The sequence below is a fragment of the Monodon monoceros genome, unplaced genomic scaffold (genome assembly GCF_005190385.1).
Source record: "Monodon monoceros isolate NGI ecotype Baffin Bay Population unplaced genomic scaffold, NGI_Narwhal_1 Super_Scaffold_8, whole genome shotgun sequence".
NCBI classification, from domain to species: Eukaryota; Metazoa; Chordata; class Mammalia; order Artiodactyla; family Monodontidae; genus Monodon; species Monodon monoceros.
In genome coordinates, this window is record NW_021703785.1 from 1393012 (window position 1) to 1403103 (window position 10092).

The 10092-nt window shown below is 56.1% G+C and overlaps 1 protein-coding gene across 1 annotated transcript in view; it reads right to left on the bottom strand.

Annotated features, from left to right (window-relative positions):
- The window catches only part of SOX1 (SRY-box 1), a 7332-nt gene extending 686 nt beyond the window's left edge, over positions 1 to 6646 (bottom strand). Inside the window, exons 1-5 of the mRNA XM_029210495.1 lie at positions 6378 to 6646; positions 5170 to 5421; positions 4705 to 4814; positions 618 to 865; positions 282 to 539 (exon numbers count right to left, since the gene is read on the bottom strand). Coding sequence (XP_029066328.1) covers positions 282 to 539; positions 618 to 865; positions 4705 to 4814; positions 5170 to 5421; positions 6378 to 6646 — 1137 coding nt within the window. The remainder of the gene's footprint in view (positions 1 to 281; positions 540 to 617; positions 866 to 4704; positions 4815 to 5169; positions 5422 to 6377) is intronic.
- Positions 6647 to 10092: the final 3446 nt, after the last annotated feature.

A 10092-nucleotide genomic window follows, 5' to 3' on the forward strand; every position in this document is an offset into this window, starting at 1 on the left:
GGGCGAGTGCAGGTCGGTCTCCATCATCATGCTGTACATCGGGGCGGCTCGCGGGTTCACCGGCACCGCGAGGAGGGGGCCTGGAGCATAGACGGCCGGGGGGCGGGGGGGACGGAGAGGGGCTCAGACGGAACGAGCCGTGGGTCGCGGGGAGAGGTCCTGGCAGAGAGAAGAATGGGGAGAGGCGGAGGCGACAGCAACAAAAAAGAGGCAAAAACACACGCACTTGGCGCCGGTCCGGCTCACAGGTGGGAAGTTTCCCTGCAGCACAAACCACTCGCCAAAGAGGCCGAGGGCCGGGGTCGCCGTCGCCGCCGCAGCCGGGTCGCCCTCGGCGGAGCGGCGCAAACAGGTTCAGTCGCGGCCAAGTTGCAGCTCCACTTTCCGGGACGCGAGCGGTGCGCGGAGCCCGGCCCGGGGCTCGCCGCCGCCGCCGCCGCCTCCTCGCCCGCCCGCCCGCCGCCGGAGCCTCCTTCCTCCTGCGCTCGGTCCTCCAACTCCGGGGCTGCAACTTCTAGCAGCGCGGCGCGCCGCGTGCGCTAGGCATGTGCCGGTCCCAGGTGCCCGTGGGGAGCGAGGCGCCGAGGGGGGAGCGGGGGGGGGCGGGGGGCGCTCACGGTGCCGCCGGGGAGGGGGGCCGGGGGCAGCGGAGGGAGGGCAGGCGCGCAGAGAGGGCCAGAAAGCAGGGCGGCCGAGCCCGGGATGGGCTGCCCGCTGCCTGCCCGGGGCCGTGCGCTCGGAGCGGAGGCGCACGCGGGGCCGGCGGCGCGCGGGGCCCAGCAGCCATACGCCCGGCCCGGGCTGCCATTAAATGAGCGCGCCGCGGCCAATGGGAGCCGGCGGCGGCGGTGATTTGCATGGCGCGCTGGCGAGTGACGTGGGGAGGGAGTAGAGGCGCCGGGCGCGGGCGGCGGAGCGGGGAGGAGGGGGAGGAAGGAGGGGGAGCGGGGGCAGGAAGGAGGGGGGGAGGAGGCCCGGGAGGGGGGGGTCACAGCCACGCTGCTTCCTGAGCGCGCGCGGCGGCGGCGAACCCCGAGCTCACCCTCCTTGCCTCTCCCCGCCCGCGCGCTCCGAACGATTAACGATTGGGTTTAAAAGCGAAGACGAAGAAAGAATCCTGCGGGGCGGGGGGGTGGTGGCGGGGGAATGCAGCCCGGAGCCTTGTTTAAAAGAGCGCAAAGGAGACCCGGCTCCTCCTCTGCTCCCCTGCCAGCCAACTCTGCGCCTGCTGGGAAGGGGAAAGTTGGAGGCCGAGGCAGCATCCTCGCCCTCATCTCGGCCCGAGGGCCGGAAAGCAAGGGCGCGCCCTTGGGAGCAGGGGAGACCGTCCTAGGTACACAACTGGAAATCCCCCCTCTCCCCGCACCCCGCGGGCTCTCCGGCGAGGCCTGGGCAGCTCAGCCCCCCGCCCTCCCACGGATGCACGCTTCACCGCCGCTGTGCTGAAGTTCTCCAGTGCCCCCTCTCGTAGGCCAGGCCTCCGCGGTCCAGGCCACGATAATCCCGTAACGGGGAAGCATTTGTGTCGGGCTTGGCTCCACAGCTGCTTTTAGCCTTAGCCATGAACTCTTACTGCTTTTAATGAGCCTAGGGGTTGTAATCACGTGCTCTTCTCAATTTGGCTTCTTCCTCCTAAAAAGGAATTTCTGGGAAGGTTGAAAACAACAAGATCCATCTGGAATCTACTCAATGACAGTTGAAAAAGTTTGTTGAAATCGCAAAAGAATGATCTAGCCCACGCTCTCTTGGAGCGAATCTTCCACAAGCCGTTTGCCTAAGAACTGCGAAAACTCCGTGAACGGAGTGGGGCCCACCTGAACCCGAATCGCAAAAGTGAGGCCTCGGGACCGAGCGACAGATGCCGTTTCCCTGCATTATGCAAACGAGAGGCCTGTTTCCTGGAACGATTAAGGCATAGACCTGCGGTTATAATTCTTAAACCTTGAAGGGTTCTCAATACCGGGAAGTACAAGAGATTTCCAAGCCCATTCTCAAACACCATTGCGCTCACGCTGCCGGTACAATCCCAATGGTATGAAAGTGGCCCAAAGACTTGCAGAAAATCCATGACAGTCCAAGCATCCCTCCAGAGTCCTCATGGAGTAACGGGGGCGTCTCTGTGCGCCACAGAGGGAGGTGTTTAGGAGATTCCTGGTGGGTAAAGTGGAGCCTAACCAAAGCGGCCCGACTGACCATACTGTAATAGAAATAAACATATAATGATGTTGATTACAAGAGGAGTAATAATGATGTTTAAGTATGTTGGGCAGTGAATACATGACGCCTCTTCCCTTTCCCCCCCCCATTAAAAAAAATGCTGCCGTTGTGAATTTCCTGACCCTATTGCTTGTCCAAGGTACAGGAATAATGCTTTCTTTCCTCTCAATTACTATGATTATTACTGTAGGCTTTTTTTCTTTTTAATTGCAGGGTTGCTACAGTATATGCAGTGCAAGAGCAAATTGGTCTGTGCAGACTAAACTGCTTTCATTTCAGGCCATTCAGCATTTAATAGTGAACTCATCAAATAATATATAATTATATTAGAAAGGAAACGCCATTTCATATTTATTTTTCACTAAATACCTAGGTTATAAACTTGGTTTTCAACTGCCTTCTTATTTCACCGGTCGAGTTTGTTAAACCTTTTGATTTGTTTCACGCACTACCTCCAAATATCAGTTACATTGTGAATGAACAAAAAAAGAACAAGAATACTGTTTACGGATGCTACAGATCTGTTTCTCCTTTGATAATTTAGGAGGCAATGGGTGTGCCGTGTGATCCAGTGTGTTATGGAAAGTCAGCAAGACCGAAATAAAGGAAATGGTTTACAAATTATAAACTATATTATACACTTAGCAATTGAAAGATTTCTTTCCTCTGCTTTCCAATTTAGATTTTAAAATAAATAGCCTAAGCCCCCCTGAAAATACTTTGTGTGAGTCAGGCTTGGCACATTCTTTTCCATATCAATGGAGCAATTTATTTTATAAACACCCTGCTCTCCAGTGCACACTGCAGGAAGGCTTTATGCTTTGGGGAGCTTGGATAGCTGACTTTGAAATGGTCTGGTTTCTTTCTACCATAGTCCTGAAAATTGTTTCCAAATACAAAGTTACCCTTGTTTTGCAGAGCGTCTAAATAGGGGGTAAATGGTTTAGCCTTGTGTGAGATCGTGCTAGTGTTCAGCGTTCGGGGCGCTCTCCATAAGCCCTTTTTAGTGACGAGGTGTTCCCTGGGCCCTAGCGGGTGCACACACTGTGGGTGTCCAAGTGCATCAGTATTAAACCCGAGCTGCAGGTGTAACTTGTTGCCAAGCGATAGATGATTGGCAGCCGCCGCCTGTGCCAGTCAGGCAGTGGCAGGGCGCTGCTTGCCAGACCTCTCAGTGCCTTCCATCCTGGCATGGAGATCGTGGAGCATCATATTAACTCCTGCGGGCGATGGCTTCTAGGAGCCTCAATGTCTTGCTCCTTGTGACTCCCCCTCCCCTCCCCAGCCACACTTCAAAAAGAGAAAACGGTTCAAAGCGGTTTGAAAACACCTCCTCTCCCCGATTCTATGTTTCTCCCTCCTGCCCCCCACCAGGTTGGCAGGGACCTTCTTTACGCTGAGGACTTTCTCCAAGGCCACAGGCACTGGAGAATCTGAAGACAGACTACACTAGATCCAAGTAACGTCAAAGCCCAGACCCCCAGCAAAGGACTCGTTCACTGTTGAGTGACCGCATTTGCTCTCTTGGCAGCTCAGAAACTTCACTGTGCTTCTTCGTTCAAAGCGCCAAAGAGAAGATCAACTTAGAAATGTGCATAAGTAAAGATGCTTTCTGTTCTTTTATTTAACTTGTAGGCATGATCCTCAAAGAAAATTCAGATCCAAGCCATCATTAGAGGAAATTATATACACACACCTTGCATATGTACGCATACACGTGTACCCACAGAATATATGCATGTGTATATACATATGCATACACAGAATATATACACGTTTATATCCATGTGTATACACACAGAATATATGCATTGTATAAACATACATATGCACACACACAGAATATATGCACGTTTACATACGTGTGTGTACACACAGAATATATGTACATATGCATACATATAAATAGATGTATACACACAGGACATACACATATATGCATACATATACATACTGGTGCACACGATATATGCACACCTGTATATACCATGTATACCACAGAATATAGGCATACAGATACATACAGGTGTGTACACAAAGAATGTACGCATATATATTTATGTGCAGTATTTAGGCAACTATACAAGAGCCCTTGACTTTCAAATAACTTGAGTCCTGGACTTTAAATCTAACCCCAGTAGCTTATACTGCCTGTACGGAGTGACTGAAGCTTTTTTGGCGTTTGCTTTTTCCCCTCCCCTTGGCTGCGCTCAGGAGAATTCTGGGAAGCACAGAGGGTTACTGTGGACAGCATCCCCGGCCCTAGCAATCTGTAAATGAAAGCTAGCTTTCAGGCACACAGAGGTGACCTTCTGTACCAGTGCCCGCCTCAAGCTCCAAGAAGCAGAGAGATGGACAGATTAGGGGTTCCAGAAGACAATCAAAGGTCATTCTGGGGACGCGAAGAAGACCATTACTCTCCTGTCTTCCGAGGCCCTGGCGCAGACGGCCTGTCTTGATGACACCCTCCGGGGGATGTGCCCAGACGTCCGCCTGCGGCCCTCCCATAGTTCAGCTCCAGCGGCTTCCCGAGGCCCCTTAGGACGGAGGCCACGTGTAGGCGCTTCCGTAGACCGCCCAGGGCGTAGCCCAAAGGACTGAAACCAGAGTTCCAAGAGGCAAACCGCGACGGAGCCGCCAGTTCCTAGGCAGGACTTTGGGGAAAGAAAGGAGCGACCTGAGGAGAGCGAGGAAGAGAAGGCGGAAAGAAAGCGCGGGAAAGAAAAGGAAAGGAGAGAAAGACAGTTCAATTGGAAGAGGCGTCCGAGGTCATCTCGGCCAACAGGAGGCGCAGACGGAGAAGAGGCGGAGACGCGCGCGTGTGGGAGGAGACCGCGGCGCCGGGCGGCGTGCTGGCCGGAGGGGACCTCGCGGGGATGCGGTGGGGGGCGGGGAACCGGCCCAGGCGCGCGCCCCGACCCCGGCCCCGGCCCCGCGCGCGTCTGCCTGGACCTGGCCGCCGCGCGGGCCGCGATCGCCGTCTGCTGGCCGCCGCCGCCCTCGCCGTCCGGGCGGAGCTCCGGGGCCTCGGGCCGGCGCTCTCCAGCCACACGCCGGGTTCCGGGGCTCGGCGAGCGCGCGTTCGGGGGTTTGCGCGCCGGAGCGCGCGGGCGACGGGCTGGGGGTCGTGAGGGCGCTCGTCTCTCCCGGTCCCCGGACGCTCTCGGTACCCCTCTGCCCCCTGCCACGGCGACCTTGACCCCACTGTTGCCAAGGCCAAGGAGCCAAAGTAACCGAAAAGGTTTTTTTGTTGGTTCGTTTTTGTGTTAAAGGGGAAAAAACAGTCGTGGGAAAGGGGGAAAGAGAAGAAGGAGAAGGGAAAGAGAATCGCTGCCGATATGGAGCTTCGAGCGACTTCAGTCATCACAGAGCAGGAGGTCTTTGTAGCTGCTCGGAGCGTGCAAGGCCCCTTCCTCTCCTTCAACTAGAAGCGTGGGGTTTGGAGGGCTGTTCCAGGACCGTCTGCAGGAAAAAAGAAATAAAGCCCATCTCCTCGAAGCCAAGCAAGACTCTGTCTCCAGCGATCGGCGTGGAGATCCGTAAATAACACAGAGAAGATCAAACAAGCCTGCGTGTGAGCGCGCGCGCGTTGTCTGTGCCTCTAGCGCTCTGGGTGAAAGCGTTTGGAGAATCTCTGGGAGCTTTCGAGTAGGGGCTCACCCTGTGAGCAGTACTCACACATATAATTCAAATTTCACAGCTGACCTGCTCTGAAAACCTCAATCAGCTTCTAATTGAAGGGAAAACAAAATATTGCTTCCCTACAGCAGAGCTAACGATTTAATCATTATATCAGACATTATAGCTTTTAATTAGGCTAATGCTGATACTGTATGGAAAGAGATAATTCAACACAGTTCTTGATGAATTCTGTAATTGGGTTAACGGCGGAGCAGTTGGGGGAGAGCCGTCAATATTCAAGCCGCGTCTGTAGCCACCAGGTTTATGAATGAACGAGAGAAGACAAGGGGAGGAAAACACTGGGGCCCGAGGGGAGCCTCGCGCCCTCCGCCCGGGCGAGCTGCGGGCGCTCTGGAGGGAGGGCGGCCGCGGGGTGCGGGGCGCCCAGGCCTCCCCGCCAGCTCCGCTCTGCCGCTCGCCTGCCCGGCGGTTCTTCTGCGGGAAACTTTCCGAGAAGAATCTCAGCCAGGCCTGTCTACTGTCCCGTCCGCTTGGGCGCTGGGGTCTCCTCGAGGGTGCCCACCCTGCCCAAACCAACTGGGGCGGAGGGCTGGGCCGAGCGCGGCTTCAGCGCGCACTTCAATTGGGTGGCCGCTAAAGGCAGGAGTCTGCCCCGGCTGCCACCCCGCCCCGCTGCGGGAGGGCTCAGGGCCACCGGCCCAGGGCAGCCCTCGCCGGTCCCTGGAGTTGGAGGTGGGGTGAGCGCGTGGAGAGCCAGGCGCCTGTGGGCGCCCCCGGCTGCCCGCATTCTGTGTCCCATACGATTACGCAGGGCTGGGCGGGAAAGTGGTTCGAGTGGGAACCGCGGCTCGTGCTCAGTGGCCTGGCCCGGTTGGCTCTGGCGAAGCCGCTGCCCGACCCTGGGCAGAGGAAGATGGGCGCAAGCCGGGCCGCGTCCCTTCCTGGACCATCGCTGACAGCCCCAGGAAGGAGAGGGAGGGAAAAAGCCGTTAGACTCGCCTGCGGGAAGCGAACTGGGCGAGGGGACGTGGCCGACCCCCTCCCCACCCCGCCTGGCCGGCCCGAGCCTGGACTCAACGCGGTTTCAGGGTCACCCGGGAATCCCGCTCGGCGGCCCGTCTGTCCAGCCTCTCCTCCCCGGGGCGCGAGTCGGGCGGGGGCCGAGGCAGAGCCCTCCTTCTGCCTCCCAGATTTCCAGGACTCGCAAAAGTTGAGCTCAAGGCGAGGAATCCGCGGCGCTGAGACGACGATGCCAGAGCAGACGGTTGGGAGCCTTGGATTTTAGGGAGGAAATGCCGGAACCTCTAAAATTTGCACGGGCTTTGCAGAAAGCCACCTGAGCCGCGCCTTCTGTGCTTTGAACCCAAATGGTTTCAGAGTGCGATTTTTATGTACTTTTTATATTTCTGCAACACCCCACTCTAATTTTTTCTTACTCCTTGGCTTAACTACACCAGTGCAATATTCTCCTTCAAGATAAATATACCGCCTTGTCTCATTTTGTCAGTAATTACCACAGAATTAAATTGGGTCACCGCTAAAGTTTCATTTGCACAACCTCCGGTAATTAACAGTTTGAATACACCTTTTTACGTTGTACAAAAGTTGTAATTTTCTAACGCGTGTCGTTTTTTATTGGTAAAGAACGCTTGTGTTCAACGTGATAATAAGAATACAAAGCTCCTCGTCTGAGCCGGAGGTGTGCTTGGTTTCTTCCAAAGCTCCCGGGAAGACTCAGCAAAGATCTAACTTTGCCGAATGGGAGGACCTTCCTAACTGTTCAAATTAAAATCTGCAGAACTAAAGCCCTGTAAATACAGTACATCTGATTAAGCTAACTTCCAAAGCCAACATCCTTGGCAGAAACCCATCCAGCCTCTGCAGGTAAACAGACAAGCCTGGCAGGCCCCATCCAAGTGGTGGTGGGGGAGGGTTTGACCCTGGAGGCTGCCATAAGGTTCATTCTGAAAAGATAAAAAATAGTGCCTCAGGGCCATGCAGTGCCCCAGTCAAAGTCCAGGCCGGCCGAGGACCTTGAGGTGTATGCAGAGAAGAGCCGTGGTTACGAGTAAACATGGCCCTTTCTCATATTCTCTCTCATTAGCCCCCAAATAGAAAAGGCATCACTCACAAGAGGAGACAAGTCATAAAGAATTTCTATATGAAAAGAAATAAAGTGAAATCAGAGACGCTTTTTCGTACAGGCCATCCCTGTTATTGTAAATTAGATTAGCTACACAGGCTTCAATATAAACATGACACGAGGTTCACATGAGTGAAAAGACCATCCACTCCAATCTCTCCTTTCATCGAAGCATCTCACATAAATTACATCTTGTCCTTTAATACACTTTTCAATGAGATTAAAACATCACTTGTGACACAATTTCAAGCCCTTTCAGTTGCTTACTTCAGAAAACAGCAAACAGAGAAGCAGGTCAGTCAAAATCTTCAGGCAGCAGGGTTGGGCTCCAAAGGCAGCACCAGGGCCCCGCGCTCTGAGCTAAGAGAGGCCCCCTGGCTACATTTCAGTGCCATTTTCTTACCCCATAGAGACAGAGCCAGCCATCCTGCAAGGGGAAACTAGGTTTCCCTCTCGTTGGGTGGAGGCCTGGTGACTATCTGGGTGCATGGGTCTTTGTGGAGAACACACTTGTATTATTCTTTCTTAGATATTTGGGGTGGCAGGAGGGATGGGGAAGGACCTGCAGCCCACCCCCAAGGGCCTCCAGGGACCTCCCCCCACTCAGAACAGTAACCATCTTGGGGATTGGGCACCATCAAAATAAGATGGAGGGAGGTTTGGCATGAAAGAGAGAGAGAGAGAGACAGAGGAAGAGAGAGACAGAGGAAGGGAGAAAGAGAGAGTGCACCCTACTTCAGAGGTAAATACCTGACCCCTAAATCTGAGTGAGGAAAAAGTGGGTGAACACAGTGGGGTTTCTACAAAACCGGCTAATGGGAGATTTCCACCTCTCCATCTGGCTTCTAGGGACCACCTCTCCCTTTATGGACCGACCGACCGTTCCTGGACTGGCACCCTGGGGCACCGGCAAGTGGTCCCAAAAGGACAAAGGACCCACCCCATCAAGCAGCAGAGGAGGGGCGTTAGGGTTTCAGGGTAGGAACTCCGCGCTTAGGTTTCATCTAAAATTGTGTTGCGCCCTCACGACAACAGGCGCATTTGCTCCTGCAGGACCCCCTCGGTTATCGCCGGCCTCTCCAGGTGGCTGACCCTCTGCTTTCGCCCAGGGAGGCGGCGCTTGGAACACAGCCCCGCGGCAGGGTCCCGGCGGCCTCCTTCTCCTCATGTGCGGGGAGATCGGGTCCAGCAAGTCTAACTGGCCGCAGTTCCCGCAGGTTCCGTGAGAGACGCCCCCTCCTTCTGATGCCAGTCCTGCCCGTCCCTCCAGCTGCTGTCATCACACGCCAGCCTCGGCCTTTTGCTCTATCCTCTCTGGTGATAACGAGGGCTGGAACACAAGGCCACCCGGAGGTTCTCTGTCGCCCTCAAGGAGCAAGTGTGGCGTTCTCCGGCCTGCCGGTGCTCAGGCCACTCACCCGGCCTGTGTCGCCCCGTCCATGAAAGGCGCTGCTGGGACAGGAAAGCTGGGAGCACCGCACGGAGGTGGGGTGGGGCGCAGTTCCTTTCCGCGTGGGCGCTGGCCTTAACCTCTGGTTCGCAGCCACAGTTGGGCGCGTCGGGGGACACTGGCCGGCGCGGGGCGTTCCCCCCTCTGCAGCGGGCATCACCGACCCGCCAGGCCGGAGCTGAGGACAGAACGCCTCCCTCCTCGACCCTAGCGGAGGGAGAAGCCCCCGACCCGGCCGCCTGGGCAGCCCTGCCGCGGGGCTGAGGGTCTCTGAACCAACTGGGCACCCTCGGTGCAGACCCCCGCCACCCCCGCCCCCGCCTTCACAAAGGAGCTTCCAGAACGCCGGCCCCGGAGCGCTCCGGGAAATCGATGCGGAAAAGCGGGTTTTTAATGGGTTAATTGACTGGCGGCCGCTATCGTGTTCAAACACCCGTTTCTTGCATGGAGAGGCAGCCAGCCCCGTCCTGTGCCCGGTCGATGGCTGCCTGACCGGCCCCTCCCGGCCGCTGGTTTCCAGCGCCAGCCACCGCCGAAAATCCATTTCACCTTTGAAACTTCCCCACCGCTCCTCTCAGCGGGCGGCTCAAACCGGGGAAATAGAGGGCGGAGGCGGGCGGCCCGCGCACGCGGGTGGGGA